Source organism: Pelobates fuscus, chromosome 1 (assembly GCF_036172605.1).
Source record: "Pelobates fuscus isolate aPelFus1 chromosome 1, aPelFus1.pri, whole genome shotgun sequence".
NCBI classification, from domain to species: Eukaryota; Metazoa; Chordata; class Amphibia; order Anura; family Pelobatidae; genus Pelobates; species Pelobates fuscus.
In genome coordinates, this window is record NC_086317.1 from 441,438,931 (window position 1) to 441,456,847 (window position 17,917).

The following is a 17,917-nucleotide window of genomic DNA, read 5'->3' on the forward strand; positions in this document are numbered from 1 at the left end:
TCATCGACGTGGTGGGGGGGGGGACAAAAGTAGGGGGGGCAGTTATAAAACGTGTAGGTGTGTGTGTGTGTGTATACATACATACATACATACATACATACACAGGGCTCGACAGATTCTAGTTGCCATGACTAGATATTTTGCTCTGGCATTTGTCAGCCCTTCGCTAAGCCACGCAGAAAATATTAAAGCCGGCCTCAGCGGGGGCATGGAGGCGGAGGGCGAGTGAGCAGTAACCTTCCTGCAGTTCCTCTCTGCTCCCTTGCGCACTGTTTAGTGACATGACATCACTCCGGCCCCAGCATTGCTACAGAAAGCGCACAGGGGAGCAGAAAGAATCTGCATGAAGATTGAGAGGAGACACACTGGATGCCAGAGAAAGATCCACTCTGCTCTCAAAGGTAGTGAGGCTGGGTGAATTTAAATAAAAATAGCAATTTGTGTATGTGTCTCAGTGTGTGTCTCAGTCAGAGACTGTGTGCCTTTCTGTGTATGTCTGTCAGTGTGTGTCTTAGTCAGAGATTGGAGGCGGAGCTTGTGTACGGGGAGGCGATCTTCCATGCAGGGGAAGAGCTTGTGTGCCGTGGAAGCTGCTGCACAGTGGCGGAACTCATGTAGAGTGGGCATTGGTGCAAAAACTGTTTTGGGTGACTAAAGTGGCTCTAATTGCACGGGCCACTCGATGGGCCCAGGTGTAACAGCAACACCAGTACTCTCTGTAGTTCCACTGCTGCGCCTTCCTTTATTACAGACAAGGCACCTTTTCACGGAAACTGGAAAACCTTTTCAGGAAATGCAAGATTATTTTCTATCGTGTTTAAAAGGGGCTGTGGTGGTGTGTGTATGGAGGAGTTTGTTTACGGTATACTATGTGTAACTATGGGCTGTAGTGTGAGCACATGCTCATGTATAGGAGCTTTTGAGATTGTGTGTGTGCTGAAAGGGCTTGTAAAGTGTGTGCGTTTGCATCTAGGGACTGTAGTGTATGTGTAGTGGGGTTGCATTGTGTGCTTATCAAGGAGCTGTGTATGTGTGTGTGTATATATATATATGTGTGTGTATATATATATATATATATATATATATATGATTCAGTGTGTAATGGGGTGAAGCATGTAGGTATGTATATATGAGTGTGTGGGTGAAGAGATGTGTGTGAGAGGTGCACTGTGTGTATGCAAATGTGTACTCTGTGTTGGTGGGAGTGTACTGTATGTGAGGATGTACTGTGTTCAGGGGGGTGTAGAGAGTTGCATAGGGAAGAGCTTTACAATTTTTACTTTAATAATTGTTTTTTGGGGTTGGGGGGGGTTTAAGACTATTCCCCTTTCCATGAACTTACCTTGCAGGGAGGGGTGCAACAATCAGATCCATGGTGGTTGAGAAGGCTGCCTATCCATCTGGGACAGGGGAGGTCACGAGATGAGAGGTATCTCTCTAGGGAGCTCAAGCACTTACACAGTCTGACCCATACACACAACACAAACTGTCCCGATCCACCCCACAAAGACTGACACACAAACACACTTACCAGCAGCTGCCTGGATGCCTCTGTGCAGAGCTGAGCTGTCTCTCCCCTGCGCTGCTCTCTATGACCAAGGAGGAAGTCCTCCCAGCACAGCATCCCCTTTGTGTTGTATATAATTGAAAAGTTTAGCAACCAGATTCTATCACCCAAAATATTAAAGGACCACTACAGGCACCCAGACCCCTTCAGCTCAATGAAGTGGTCTGGGTGCCAGGTCCCTCTAGTTTTAACCCTGCAGCTGAAAACATAGCAGTTTCAGAGAAACTGCTATGTTACACTGAGGGTTAATCCAGCCTCTGGTAGCTGTCTCCTTGACAGCCGCTAGAGGTGCTTCCTCAATTCTCACTGTGATTTTCACAGTAAGAAGACGCTGGACGTCCATAGGCAAGCATTTAGTAATGCTTTTTCTTATGGGCTGTTTGAATGTCGTGCATTTGGCACTGACGGCAGGAGGAGAGGTCACCAGCGCCGAGGGAGTCCGGCACTGAATTAAGGTAAGTGGCTGAAGGGGTTTTAACCCCTTCAGCCCAGCGTGAGGGGAGCCCTAAGGGTGGTGGGGGGGAACCTAAAGACCCTATAGTGCCGGGAGAACAGGTTTGTTTTCCTGGCACTATATTGCTCCTTTAATAACGGAGTACATGAAACAGTAAATGACAATGATAGACTGTAAGCTCGTTTGAGCAGGGTCCTCTTCAACCTATCGTTCCTGTAAGTTTTCTTTTAATTGTCCTAGTTATAGTTACATCCCCCCTCTCATAATATTGTAAAGCGCTACGGAATCTGTTGGCGCTATATAAATGGCAATAATAATAATAATAATATAAACTGAATGCACAGAGAATGACGGCGATAATATGGCAGCAATGTAAGAATAAATTAGGTGAACGTTTCCATGGACCTGGTTATTATACAGAGCTAATATTACATTTATTACCTAGTCACGTGACAATACTACCCTCTTCCCTTATCACGTGACCCGTGTTATAGTGCGCGATCACGTGACAGCGATTTCCCCACTCTTATCCCACGGTCACGCGCCAGGTGAGCCCCCGCTCGGCCTGGCGGAGCTCCGTGACGTGGCATGGCTGGTGACGTAGCGCTGGGAGTGGGCGTGGCCTCGTGGTGTGGGCGGTGCTGGTTGGCGCCCCTGGTGCCAGTGGCTGCTCAGTCCCGGTTGGTGCTGGCGGCTGGGGAGATCATGGCGCCCTCTCACGTCCTGCGCTGCTGCCAGCGGGTTGTGGGCTGGATCCCGGTGCTGTTCATCTCGCTGGTCGTGTGTTGGTCTTACTACGCGTACGTGCTGGAGCTGTGTGTCTGTAAGTAACCTATTACCTACCTCTACCGAGCCATGCCGCACCCGGGCTTCCTGCTCACACAGTGCCAGCCATGGGGAATATACCCAGCACCATGCCAGCCATGGGGAATATACCTAGCACCATGCCAGCCATGGGGAATATACCCAGCACCATGCCAGCCATGGGGAATATACCCAGCACCATGCCAGCCATGGGGAATATACCCAGCACCATGCCAGCCATGGGGAATATACCCAGCACCATGCCAGCCATGGGGAATATACCTAGCACCATGCCAGCCATGGGGAATATACCCAGCACCATGCCAGCCATGGGGAATATACCCAGCACCATGCCAGCCATGGGGAATATACCTAGCACCATGCCAGCCATGGGGAATATACCTAGCACCATGCCAGCCATGGGGAATATACCCAGCACCATGCCAGCCATGGGGAATATACCCAGCACCATGCCAGCCATGGGGAATATACCCAGCACCATGCCAGCCATGGGGAATATACCCAATATACCCAGCACCATGCCAGCCATGGGGAATATACCCAATATACCCAGCACCATGCCAGCCATGGGGAATATACCTAATATACCCAGCACCATGCCAGCCATGGGGAATATACCCAGCACCATGCCAGCCATGGGGAATATACCTAATATACCCAGCACCATGCCAGCCATGGGGAATATACCTAATATACCCAGCACCATGCCAGCCATGGGTATACCCAGCACTACACCAACTCCATGCCAGCCATGGGTAATATACCCAGCACTGCACCTCCTGCATGCCAGCCATGGGTAATATACCCAGCACTGCACCTCCTCCATGCCAGCCATGGGTATACCCAGCATTGCACCCCCTCCATGCCAGCCATGGGTATACCCAGCACTGCAACAACTCCATGCCAGCCATGGGTAACATACCCAGCACTGCAACAAATCCATGCCAGCACTGCACCAGGCTCTACACCTCCTCCATGCCAGCCATGGGTATACTCAGCACTGCACCTCCTCCATGCCAGCCATGGGTATACCCAGCACTGCACCAGGCTGTACACCAACTCCATGCCTGCCATGGGTATACCCATCAATGCACCAGGCTGTACACACAGTGTGCAGGACAGCCCCTCCATGCTGGCACCTGTCATTATGTATCCTATATATAACATCTCACATATAGCAAGCAGCATTGTGTGTCACCTGTCATAAAATGTTATCCAAATCCCACCTCCTCCTCCTGTACTAATACAGATTGTCCCCATAAATCACAACCCTCCATAAACACTGACACAGGATCTCATATTATAATATGATCAAATAAATCACTATTCCTCTGTATACAGTAATACACGTCTCTCACAGAGACTATTATAAAAATAGTCACTATTCCTCTGTATACAGTAATACATGTCTCTCACAGAGAATATTATTTAAAAAAATTACTGTCCCTCTGTATACAGTGATACATGTCTCTCATAGACTAACATTATAAAAACACTAAGTATCTGTATACAGTGCTATATGTCTCTCTCAGACGAACAGCATATATAAAATCACTTCCCTGACTGCATTCAGTGGTACGTGTATGCTTCTTATGGTGTCATTTTAAAAACCCATATTCCTCTCTGCGGTATGTATATCCCTCATTAGTGGTTAATATATTATAATTATATATTATATCCTATAAAATGTTTAGGCGACTTTAGGGCAGTATTGCACCAAAGTTGTTCTTCTTTGGCAATCTGGTCTTTTTTTTTTTTTTTTTTTTTATGAATTGTATTGTCTGATTTTTGTGTTTATGGTGGTATTCATGTCTGTGCAAACCATGGCAGTAAGTGTTTACGTTAGTTGCAGTGTATTTTTGTGTTTGGTGTTAGTATGTACATGTGTCATTGTTTTGTGTGTGTACTGTCATATGTGTGGGAGTGTTAGTCATTGTTTCTGTGTGTGCAGTATTATTCCGTATATGTGGTGTGTGTTCAATGTCTGTTAATGTCTACATGCCAAATAAGCCTCACTTGGTCATCCCTGCCATTTTAACTACTCCTTGCATCCAAACATCCATGCAAAATATACTCCCTGGTTTAACCCCCCTTAATCCCTACTGCATTTACACACCCTCACCTTTACCAACACCTGCACAGGTTGCATACCATACCCTGGGTGTGCATGCAGTGACTCTTCTCTGTGGGTGCCACAGCATGCACACTCTGTAGTACAAACCACGGTGTTTATAATGTCATGCAATATTTTAACTCTGAGAAAAAATGTAAAGCGAGGGAGGCAACAAAAATCCTTGTAAAAAAAAAAAAAAAAAGTTTAGAAAAATGTACCAAATGCACAGTCAGATGTACCTGTATCTACAAAGTGGCCTTTTATGTAGGTTGACATATGTTCTAAATCCCTGCCCCTTAGTCTGTGTGCACATACACAACAAAATAAATATATATATTATAATATGTATCCTGTAAGGCTGTTCTCTTTGGTCTGTATAGAAACTAAGTTTTACATACGATAACAACACTTTTATAGACTGTCAAAGACAAACGACAGATTGTAACATTGTGTATAAGGTGTCAGCAGTGAGTTCATGAAATGTACAAGACAGTCGTTACACGAGTCAGGGGCAGAATCAAGCGAAATTAATTCTATAGATCTATTCTTTGTATTGTACTGTACGATGGTCCTCAGATGGCACGGTGTGCGTGTGTGTGTGCAGCCCACAGCCGTCTCTGGTGCATTAGTGCTCACTTGGCTGTAATCTGGCTTGTGTTCATACGTTGCCACAGCTTGTTCTAACTATAACGGTGTGTATACATATTACTGCCAGTGTTAGATCAAAGATTGTGAATACTTGTCGCTAACTGTATGTGTGATATATATGGGGTTGAATAATATATCACTTTTACACATGGAAATAGAGCATGCTTTTATTTTAATTCCACGAGTTGACACTAATCTGTTTATTATTGCTCAAGCTGTGTGTTTAACAAATGTCATTTAGTGTTGTGGAACAGATAAATATCTTGCATTTGGTGAACCTGCAGTTTTGGTCAGACAACTCAAATGGTTTAGCAGTGAACTCCGTGTAGTGGTTATGGTTATATGGTGCACAGACTGATCTTTTAATGGGGCAATATAAGCTTCATAGAGTTTATTGTAATTCGGAGAGGTCGAATATAGTATGACACTAACTAGGGAGACTGTACCTGAAGGATCTCTGCCCCATTATCGCTACCATGAGCTGAAGAGATTTTTATAATTAGAGCACCACTTTAATTTTGCCCTTTCTGTTTGCAAATATTTATATTTTCTTGCAGATTGATACTATCTCCACTTTGCCCTCAATTTTAGTAAGTGAAAATCCCTCTTAATGAGCACCTCTCTGCAGAATGTGGTGGCTTTCACAGTCTCGCTGTCCTGTGCGTTGTCTACATTGCTTTGCGGATTCATTTTCCTGCCTTTTGAATAGGCCTCAATTATAGACGCTAGATGTGTGTTTGAGTTCTTCATTTTTTTCCCCATTTAAATCCTGTGATGTCATCACAATGTGCTAGCCAGACATACAGATGTAGTATTGCATATAATATTGTATACTTGTTTAACAGGACGCACATGTTATGTTTAACATATTAAAAGCCTGTATTACTTTTATTTAGCTTTCTGTTGAGGTGCAGGAAATGTGTAGAATATTATAAATAACTCCACGCCTCTAATTCTTTTTTTTAGGTGTCTATTTGCACAATGCAGAGATAACTATAGAGTAATAGGGGAACTGTATAAGATGTCCTTGTCTGTTTGCAATGTGTCACTAGTTTGGGTGACACATGGTGTGTAACTTGTTCTGAGCAGGGGAGATATAGTAAATGGAGCCGTGGGTTCTGCCAATATTCCGGCGCTGTATGTAAAACATTGTCTGCATTAAGCAATAGATGTTTTGTAGAACTCTGATATGCATAATGGAATCACTTTTAAATCTATTCAAACCTTTTGCCTTCACCAATATGTTTTTTTCTTGTTCTCCCTGCGCTGAAGCAGCGTGCCATGTGGTTCATTCAGCCAGCTCTGACTTAGCGTGTGCAATATTTGGTTCAAAATTTAATGTACTTTCAGGGGAAGATACTTCCTGTCATTTGAAACAGTTCGTTATTACAGCATACACTTTGTAACGCTCAGCATTCCCACACAAAGAATGCCAGTGAATGCACCTACGCCCTGAGGGTGATGGGAATAGTACATCAAAAGCTATATAAACCTCATGCTTGATCAAAGACTTCTTTAGAGCTTTCTTTTCTGTCTTACCACTTGCTGAACTATATTCGTTTCATCGTTTTAGTGCAGGGGTGGAAAAAGGCACGTCCCCGGCTCTTATAGATACAGCGTCTGTGATGCTTTGCCAGCCATGAGGCTGAGAGTTGGAAGGGTGGACACCTGAGGCATGTACTTTTTGGCAGCCCATGTCTGAACACAACAAGTTGGCTTGTTAAATAGGTAGTTGTGCAGACCTCCGCAAAACGTCAGTGATAAAATCAATAAGCTGTAGTGCTTCCAGTGCTTTGTGTCCAAAGATGTCCTGTTATTCACAAATTTGTGAGTGACAAGGCTGCCTTGAAGTAACTATTAAAGTGTTCCTTCAAGCTTGGAGTCTTCTCATGTATTACTTCACGCTGCGCAAAGAGTTAAAGAAGTTTGCTTCTGGAGATGTAACAGCGTCATTAGTGTTCAACCTTTTACGTGCATCATGTTTAATTCTGTGCATAAAATGCGTCTGTCGTCAGCGTTTATAGCACCTAAAAAAAAACACTGTTTTTGTGAGAAACACGTAAATACTAAGGGACACTATTGACACCAAATCAACTTTAGCTTAATGAACCAGTTTTGGTGTATAGAACATGTCCCTGCAGTCACACTGCTCAATCCTCTGCCATTTATGAGTTCAATCACTTTGTTTATGCAGCTCTAGACACACCTCCCTCATGTGACTTACACAGCCTTTCTTAACACTTCCTGGAAAGCGTCATCTACTGTTTACACTTCCTTTATTGCAAGTTCTGTTTAATTTATACGGTATTATCTCTTTGTCTGTTAATAGCCTTCTGCAATCTGCCTCCTGTGTGTGATTAAAGTTCAATTTACAAAGCAGGAGATGAAAACTTATACAACAAGTTAACATCTGATTGAAAATAAAACCAGCCCGGACAGAAACAAGTGACTTAACTGACTTACCTGAGTCTCCTAAGGGCACGGCTGTGCTTAGCCAATGAGGTGGCACTGCACTGGGTTTGGTTCACTGCGGTCATGCCGATAGTACTTCTGCTCCATCAACCGAGTAAAACTCGGTCACTTGACATGGACGCCCCCATAGGAAACTATCGATTCAATGGTTTCCTATGGGGCGGCCTGGATGCTTTATTTAACATAAAAGCTTGATAAAAGGATTATTATTGTAAATATTTTTCAAGTGACCGTTGTCCGTTAATGTTTGTTTCCTGGTCTGTATGCTGCAGTCACAGCAATTTAGGATTATTATTATTGCCATTTATATAGCGCCAACAGATTCTGTAGCGTGTTTCAATATTATGAGAGGGGGGATTTAACTATAAATAGGACAATTACAAGAAAATGTACAGGAACAATATGTTGAATAGGACCCTGCTCAAACAAGCTTACAGTCTAGGATTGAGTTGTGTGCTTTGTGCGTATATGTTTTGGGAGAACTCTCAACTCTAGACGTTTGGAGGAAAATTTATGAAGGCAAATCACGTACTGTGTTGAGCTCTAAATGTTGAGTGCCATTTTATTCGTTTCCACAATGATTGCTGCTTTATTTAGCACTTATCCCCAGTGCCTTTTTTGTGGTTGATAAATCTCCCCCCATAAAATATAATCCTATCCCCAATGCATAGAGAGATCAGTTTTGAAATGAAATAAAATGAAAGAGATACATTTGTATTTGTCTTTTTTTACAGGAGAGCCATTCGTTAAGAGAGTCAAACGTTTGCCCTTGTAACTATTAGGAATCCAGTGATGAATTCAGTTCCAATTAGATTAGCATCAAAGACTATAGGATTAGGATTTAGGAAACTGCCTGACTACATGCTTTGTCTGTGTCCGTTCATGGTTGCAACATAACCATTGCGTGAACTGTCTTTAATAGTCGGTCGTGTACGGCACCTGGGTCTTGAGCGTATGTAATATACAAAACTGGGAGAGCGCGTGGGTTGCTGCCTGGATCCACAGTGTTTGTTTCTGCCATGAATGCTCGTTTGCAGAGCCGGTTCTGCTGTGTATTTAGTGTTTTTAAAGGTTCTTAAAGGTCACTTAATTGGTGAATAAACCATTTGGTTGAATATTTTGTTCTGGAGAACACTGCTTCTTTATATTTCATCATTGACCCAAGCTAGCTGTAAAGTTACATATTTTAAATGCTTCTTAATTTATTTAAACCTTCCCATTAATATGCAGTAATGTTTGGCAAAACGGTTGAAAATAAAATATTTAAGTGCTACACTTAACATTTCTAATCCTGTATAAATAATGTATATCAAGAAAGGTAAAATTTGTTTTATATAACAGGCTGTAAATTAGACATTATTTAAAATAAACATTTGGCTGAATTTCAACGTAGCTGTGATATTTGTAATTACTTTTACATTTTACCTTCAGCCAGGGCAAAGAGGCCCCGACAAATATACATTAAATGGGAGTTAAAGGGTGACTCAGGGCCACTGTAGTGGCTATGATGCCAGGAGTACCTTGGCCCGGTAGAGGGGCAAACCGTTTAGTACCGGTTTGACCTCTTACCTGGGTCCTCCCTGGTCTCCTCCCATGCTGGTGCAGCTCTGTAGAAACCAGTCAAATCCTTATTTATTGTCTGAGAACAACCACTGACCTCTATCAGCCAATGAATGCAGTTCTGTTTACACAGAATTAACATTAATCCACCTGGAACTCTTGGCACTAGTGCCTCCTCATTGAGCAACATCATAGGAGTCATTGCTCTTTTTAACCCATTATTTACCAACCTGGGGAGTGAGAGGGATGGGGGAAGCAGAAGGAGATATAGTGCCAGGAATACAGCTTTGTATTCTTTGCACTATAGTATCCCTTTAAGGTTTGAGCACGTCCTAATGTTGCACTAGTCAAGGGAACACAAATCTAGAAATACTCCAGAAAGTAAATGTAATACAGTTTTTTGTTTTATTTAGCCTTTTTAACTACTTCCCTTTAAACTGTGGGAAGGACATGTGTTTATACTATTAGTTCCCATTTTCTCCAAGTCATTTATACTGTTAGCTTTTAAAGTGTTGAAACAAGAGGCTACTTCCTGAGTGTGTCCACTCACAAGACAAACGGTTTTATGTTGGGAGATCCAACAAGCGCATATAACGGCAATTCTGGTCACTGCACTACTAAAAATAATGTTGTAATACAACTCCGAGCAAGCTTGGCCATCCAAAATCTGCTTCAGTTCGCCGACAGCCAGCGAGGAGTTGTGACCCAGACGCCTGTAGAAGACTGTGGTTATTACGAGCACTGTCCAACCACTCCCTGTTCCAATGATGATTTTAGGTTCGGATTCTGTAATCCTTAGACATTCCTTCTTAGTGGCCTTAGTAGTTGGAGCTCAGTGAAATCTGGTCTAGCTACTATTTCTTCTGGTGTATTTATGCGCATGGATTTCCGAGTTGATGGCATCATGCACATTTTGTTGCGTGTATATTGTGTGAAATAAATGCCGGTTTGACCTATCAGTTGAGGTGTGCCTTAACTATACTATATTGATTTCAGAATCTATAGAAAATATATCATCTCAAACTCGGAATATTATCATGTCAACATCTTGTCTCGGAGTTTCAGTAGAAAATCTCTCCTTTGATATTCAGACAAGATCTCTTGACTGTAATTACCTCTGACTTTATCACAGGGTTCCACATACTTTGATCTGCTACCACCGAAGTTCATTTCACTGTGCAGCATATTTATATACATACTTTTATCCACCATAACCACTGCAACTCATTATGTTGCTTATTGTGCTAAAAGATTATTCAGTTGCGTTCTCCCATTAAGTGCCAAACCTTGTTCAGTCGGTATTGAATAGAGCGCCCCATTAATTTACTTTAAAGGAATTGTCACATTGTATTTTAGTAAAGGGCATATCCGTTTATTCTGAATGCAAGTCTCCTAATGTCCCATGATTCCCTGTGTTATACTGAATTAATATGCACACACAGGACGTAAAGGAATGGACATGTAATGACTCCTACTCTGATTGTGTATTACAGCACAGTAAGCACGTCACCAGCGTTGGCTTCTGTGAATCAAAATATTGCAATTACATTCCAAAAATTGACTTTTCCACAGCTGAAATATGTATCTGATCATTTAACTCGGCCTGGATTCCTTGGTATGGGTAGTGTTTACAGATTTGACAGGAGCTTTAGTTAACATGCACTCAGCCCTAATTAAAAGCCGACTACTCCTGATTGTTTGAGGAAGAGGAGGAGCACATTGCGAAAATAAAACAAAACATGTACCTCAAGCAAGTGTGTCTCAGCTGATTGTATCACATGATCTAGTCTCAAATTCCGAAACTCTGGGTGTGTTACTGTTATCAACAAGCAAGTGTTTGCATTATTGACTTAAACTGTCATTAACCCCTAGGTCTAGTTTTAGATCAGGACTAGAACTCCGGTAATATACCTAATTTTTATTAATTATGTCCACACCTATAAAATAAATTTTTTATGTATATTGGATCTTTTATATGTAAAACCATAACCCACAGATATTTTATTATGTATTATAAGGGGCACTCCGAGGGATGCAAAATCTACTTACAGCAGCTCTGTAAGCATCTGGGGTGACCCCTGGTGGTGACGGGTCCGCTGAGTGTCCGGTGGCTGCAGTGTAGGGAAGGTGTGTTTTTCTTACCCAAATCTGTCCTTCAGAGCTGCCGCCATGATCTTTGTGCCGGTCCTCTTCAATTTGATTTCCCAACAATGCTTGCTTTAGGGAATCACCCTATATATTGGGTACAGGATATTCTACAGAATTATTAAGTTATCGCACCCGTTTTATGCAGTTTAAAACTCTGCACTCCTTTACAAAGTTTCAAGTTAGGTTGGTTTTCCTTTGTGCATCAGGTTTGTATTTCCCCGTCCTCTCTGTGCTCAAATGTCCATGACCAGTTCTGCTCTTAGAAGTGGTCATGGTTGAAGGACTCTGTATGTGCAGTGTTTCTGATTGAAAGGCTGCAAATAGAGAGAGATATTTGCAGTTATGTGCAGGGAGCTAGGTGCACACCCAGCACACGAGAATTAGGCAGCCTGGAACTCTTTCAGGTCTGCCTAATGTTAAATCTGTGCAAAAATTACACTTGTCGTCTGCACAGACTGCGTACTGGCGATAGACGTAATGAGCGTCTACACGGATAGGTAGTGCTAGGAGCAAGTCTACAAATTATTACTCTTTTAACAGACTTTGGGTTTAAAACAGGGGGTGGACATACAAAGTAGTTGGAGAGGGCAGTATAAATTTAAACAAAAAAGGGGGGTGGGCTATAGTAACCCATTAATGATTCAAGAAACTATTTTTCAAGTTAGCAATTGATAATAGATTTAAAATACATTTTACATGTTTTGTTTCCATTAGAAAAAGTGCAATCTAGTGTTTTCTTTTTTCCTTTTTTTTTCTTTACAAATAAATTAGTAGTGAAGATGATAATCTAAAGGGAAAATTAAATTGTAAACTAATGCTGAGATTTATTTTAACGATCTTGTTAAATACGACACCCAAGTCTGATTCTGAAGAGCTTGCAGTCAGATTAATTTACTCCCGTCCCAGCACTGTTAAAGCTATAACCCCCATACCCTGTGATGGGAGCATAGGCGTGCGCACGGGGTGTGCCGGGTGTGCCTGGGCACACCCTAATCCCGCGGCACGCCTATGTATATTGAGACCGGCAGGGGAGATCTCAGGATCCCCCTGTCGGCTCATGCACAGCCGGCGCTATCCGAGCGCCGGCTCTGCTCTCAGCCTTCCTCCCCACTGACCCACATGCAGGGAGGGAGGCAGGAGAGGACCCGGCGGAGCTATTGCCGGCAGCTCCGCCGGGTTCCTCTCGCGAGATCTGAGCGTTGCCGCGGCAACACTCAAATCTCGCGAGAGTGAACTCTAGCCCCAGAGGGGCTAGAGTTCACTCTCCACTGGACCACCAGGGAAGGAATCAGCAGCAACAGGATCCCCCCTCCCTACAAAAGGTAAGAAGGGAGGGGGGATTGCAAGTAATGTACCCCCACCTCCACCCCCACAATCACCCACACACATACAGCACACACACACATACAAGACCCACAGACATACACAGCACCCACACACATACAGCACCCACACACATACAGCACCCACACACATACAGCACCCACACACATACAGCACCCACACACATACAGCACCCACACACATACAGCACCCACAGACATACACAGCACCCACACACATACAGCACACACACACACACAGCACAGCACAGTGTGTGTGTGTGTGTGTATATATATATATATATATATATATGTATATATATATATATGCGGCTTGTGCTTTAGGGTGCACACCCTAATGCAATAGGCTGCGCACGCCTATGGATGGGAGCGTTCATGTTATATGCAAAGTCTGTTTGCCTCACACTATTATGGCAACATCTATGTTTTACTCATTATCTATCTATGTAAATACCAACACCCAATGCTGTAAATAACTTAAACCCTCACCACAAGAAGGTGAAGTGTCTAAACACTAGTTAAAGGGCCGATCCAGTGTGAAAGACTTATTTTTGTAATGTTTTATACAGAGAATATATGAAGAAATAATGCATTTAAAGTAGAAACGGTGCTCATAAGTTCTTGAACTTGCTCCAAACCTTTGCAATTTTTCTTTGGGCTTTCATCAAACAAGGGCAGGCATTCAGAAATAAAGCACGTTAGTACATCAAAGGGCCCTCGACCAGTGGGAATGTTCAGCTTCAGCTCATATAATAGCATGGCCACTGAGATGTCCACGTATAGGTAAACGAATAAACATAATCAAGGAAAAACAATCAAACACTGAACATATGGTCCTGCTCGCTGAATGGCACAAATAGGTATGCGTGTCACGTCTAATTTTTCAGTTGACCTCCATAACTGCACACAGGTTAATGTATCTCTTATCATGAGTTCACCTAAGCATCCAGATCTAAAGACTGATTGATTATAGTGATATAGGTATTCACAGGAAGCGTGAGGTTGAAACCATGTTTCTGTCATCTGTACAGGAAGTTTGAACTGATACAGACTGTGTGTACATGACCGTGTGTCCATATGATTATTTATCCTTTTAAGGCGGTGAATACAAGCTTGGTCCGCAACACTGCAATCCTTTCAGAGTGTTTGGTGTTCCTCCAACTTGTAACTGGGTAACGTTCTGCGTGTGTGTTGGAAACACTGTGTATTTGTTGTACTCGAGGTTTGAAGTTGTCGATAATGGTTATGAAATACGCACTTATTTTAACAATAAAAGTAAAATCTAATGATCTGAAAAAAGGGAAAAATTAGAATGTATTACAACTGATAAATATTAAGTCATAACCAGCGTAAAACTTTTATTTCAAGTGTAAATGTCTCTTACGACAGTGCTCAAAATTCACATAAAAAGTCTGTTGTCTTTAAAGGGACACTGCAGTGTGGATTTACGACAGGCGCGCCTCTTGACATTTACTGAAATCTCCGAATCTGCATCTTTTATTGGATGGACTCGTGCTTGCATGGAATGCTGGTATCGGTACCCACATGTTCTGCAAAGACATGCATGTTTTATACTTCTGTGGTCCATGTCACACAACAGTAAACATGTCTTAAGTGCTTTCTGTGATAAGAGAACTGTGACAGTTCTCGTTTAAAGTATTCTTAATGAAATGTTCTTTGACTGCAGATAAAGCCAAGGCTGAGTTTAAATACTGGCATAATCAATGCATAAAACTAATGTAATAGTGATGGGGGAGGTCTTATAAAGGGGATCTGTCAGAAATCCCCAAATACTTGGGACATCCATATTTTTTTCAGTGTGACATGTACTAGCACAGCGGTTCTTAACTCCTGGATTGAGGTCGACACTCGAACCCGTTGGAGCAGAGTCTTTGGATTAATCAGGTCTCAAGCAACTGCCCACAGTGAGTTGTTTTCAGTACAACCACAGTTTATTGCAGTTTTCCAAAGGAAGATGGGTCACCGGGCTCAAACCGTGTGCATGTCATGGTTTCCTGGAGAAGAAAGAACGATTAACATACCAGTAAACATGCTTAAGTATTTGAGTGGGTTCATAAGAAAGAGCGAGAAGAAACCCAGGGAATTCAGGAGAAGCCAGCATTTTATAGCTGAAAGTTCTGTGACATAATTCAGAGATTTCAATATGTAATAATTAACTAAACTCCAAATTGCAAAACTCCCAATATCAAAGCTGGATGAAAAAAAAAATATATATATTACAAAAGGCCATCTGTAAACATTCTCTGCAGTTGTCCCCAGATTGCGAGCCATATTCTGATGATGCCGAACTTCTGAAAATAAGCTGAAGAACTGTTTATAAAAACAGTGGTAAATCCGTAACTTAGCCGCCACGTCATGCAGGAATGAAATTAATGGAAATCATTTTGGGATGTATATTTGTAAATTAGGTTTAGAACTCTTGAATACTTAATAATATCAAGATACTGTGGGGGGGGGGGGGGGGGGGGGGGGGGAACAAAACCTTTATTTTTTTGTCTATAATTAAATTTATTCTTTTTCAAAACACAATACATAACGAAAAAGGGAAAGTAACATACTCATCTCGCAGAGCATCACTCATTCACACATACATACATGTATACTTATATATACATAGAATGTGACGGCGGATAAGAACCATTCGGCCCATCTAGTCTGCCCAATTTTCTAAATACTTTCATTAGTCCCTGGCCTTATCTTATAGTTAGGATAGCCTTATGCCTATCCCACGCATGCTTAAACTCCTTTACTGTGTTAACCTCTACCACTTCAGCTGGAAGGCTATTCCATGCATCAACTACCCTCTCAGTAAAGTAATACTTCCGGATATTATTTTTAAACCTTTGCCCCTCTAATTTAAGACTATGTCCTCTTGTTGTGGTAGTTGTCTTCTTTTAATTGTGTACTGTGTTGATTCCCTTTATGTATTTAAATGTTTTATCATATCCCCCCTGTCTTGTCTTTCCTCTGATCTATACCCATATATGCACATGCATACACACATACGCAAAATACAAATAAAAAAGGCCTGACCAGGGAAGATTGCAGAAGTGGATAATTTTTCCACGTAAAATGCCCTGCTTAATTCCCACAGTGCTAATTTATTGAATAACCCAATCTGTGCTTCGCCTCACTAATTTAAATTCGTATGTGCATTAGGAGCATCGTTATGGGTATGTGTATAATGAAATGCTGGACATGAACATCTACATTTGTTACTTTCTTTCTCTGTGCCCTCTGAGTGTAAATCACATTTAAAGGGACAATAATATGCCAACATAAAACACTTTTACAGATAAAATCACTTGTTTTTACCGATGTCATTGAACTTCTCTTTTGTGAATTTTCTTGCAGTTCATTAGACATTGGAGCAGTTATTATGAGCAACAGGCAGGGAAATCAAATGACTTTGGGAACCTGTATTTTTTGGTGGCGATAGTTCTGCTTTACCTCCTCCCAATAAATGATATTAAAGCTCTTAGTGGGCAGAGGAGCTATGTGTAAAACACGTCCCAGTCTCTGATATCTTCTCACAATTCTCTAAGTGCACTGTATACCCTAAGGAGTCTGCTTAGAAATGTGCATTAGGGACAAGCTTTCCTAAGTATTCAGCTTCCGTAGTGCCGGGTCTTTAAGGGACCAAAACGAATTGTAATGTATTGCTGTTAACAGGCAGCTCGGCATACGATCTAAATTAAAATAAAGATTAATTTTAAAAAATAACTACATAATTGGCACAACAAACACAGCACAATGCCATCAAAACAATGCTACTCTAACCCCATGATATGTGGTTACTTTTATGTTTTTTTTAAAGTTCCCTAAAAGTGGTAAATGTAAAATGGGGAGGAATATTGATTTTGCAAATACGGAATCAGATAATCATGATCTTTTCATGCATCATTATAAAGATTTTTTTATATCACTGTAACTCTTATCATCCGAGGCTATCTGGAAGTAGGTTTGGCAGATTGTTTTGTGTTTGCTGGACATCTGTATTCTGTCGAGCTGGACTTTGAAGGCATTGGAATTTACAAACATTCATTGTGAAATCTGTTAATCATGGCTGAGATCTAAAAGGAGCAGGGCAGTGCTTTTAAATCCTACTGGACAACATGTAGATATCAAAATACGGTCTGGCAACATTGTCTGACGGGGAACCCCATTGTTATTTAACTTTGGGATGGGAGTGGAGCATTTAGCCCAACCCAGATTCTCTGGGAAGATTGGACTGATATTATTCTCCAAGAATTTCTTTTTTTGTTTATTTTACATTGCCCGTATTCGCTTTTCCTTTTTTCCCCATGGCAAACCGTAATTTCGTCTTGCTACCCATTTTGTTTGTTAAACAATGAGTCATTTTCACTAGTGTCATCTCTAGATGGTTGTTAAACGATCCATAGACTATTAGGAGGAACGCAAACATGTATTCCTGTCCCTATAGTGTCAAAAACACCATCTTGGCCTCCTAAATATCGTAAAATCTTGCCTTTATTCCAATCTGCTGCTGCTGGCTCTGCCCCTGATCTGCCTCATTGGCTGACATCATCACAAGTGATGATCTGAGCCAATTAAAAGGCTTTCCCATAGAAAAGCATAGGATTGGCTGATAATATCAAGGAGGCAGATCATTGGCAGAGCCAGCACAAGCCAAACACAGCACTGGCCAATCACCATCTCCTCTTAGAGTTGCCTTTTCCCTGAAGGAACTGATTATACTCACCAGAACAAATACAATAAGCTGTAGATGTTCTGGTAACTATAGT

At 41.9% G+C, this 17,917-nt stretch overlaps 1 protein-coding gene across 1 annotated transcript in view; it reads left to right on the forward strand.

Annotated features, from left to right (window-relative positions):
- The first annotated feature begins 2,642 nt into the window (after positions 1 to 2,642).
- Positions 2,643 to 17,917, forward strand: part of ZDHHC20 (zinc finger DHHC-type palmitoyltransferase 20) — a 46,481-nt gene continuing 31,206 nt past the window's right edge. Inside the window, exon 1 of the mRNA XM_063429824.1 lies at positions 2,643 to 2,844. Within this exon, the coding sequence (XP_063285894.1) occupies positions 2,727 to 2,844 (118 nt within the window). The 5' untranslated portion in view covers positions 2,643 to 2,726. The remainder of the gene's footprint in view (positions 2,845 to 17,917) is intronic.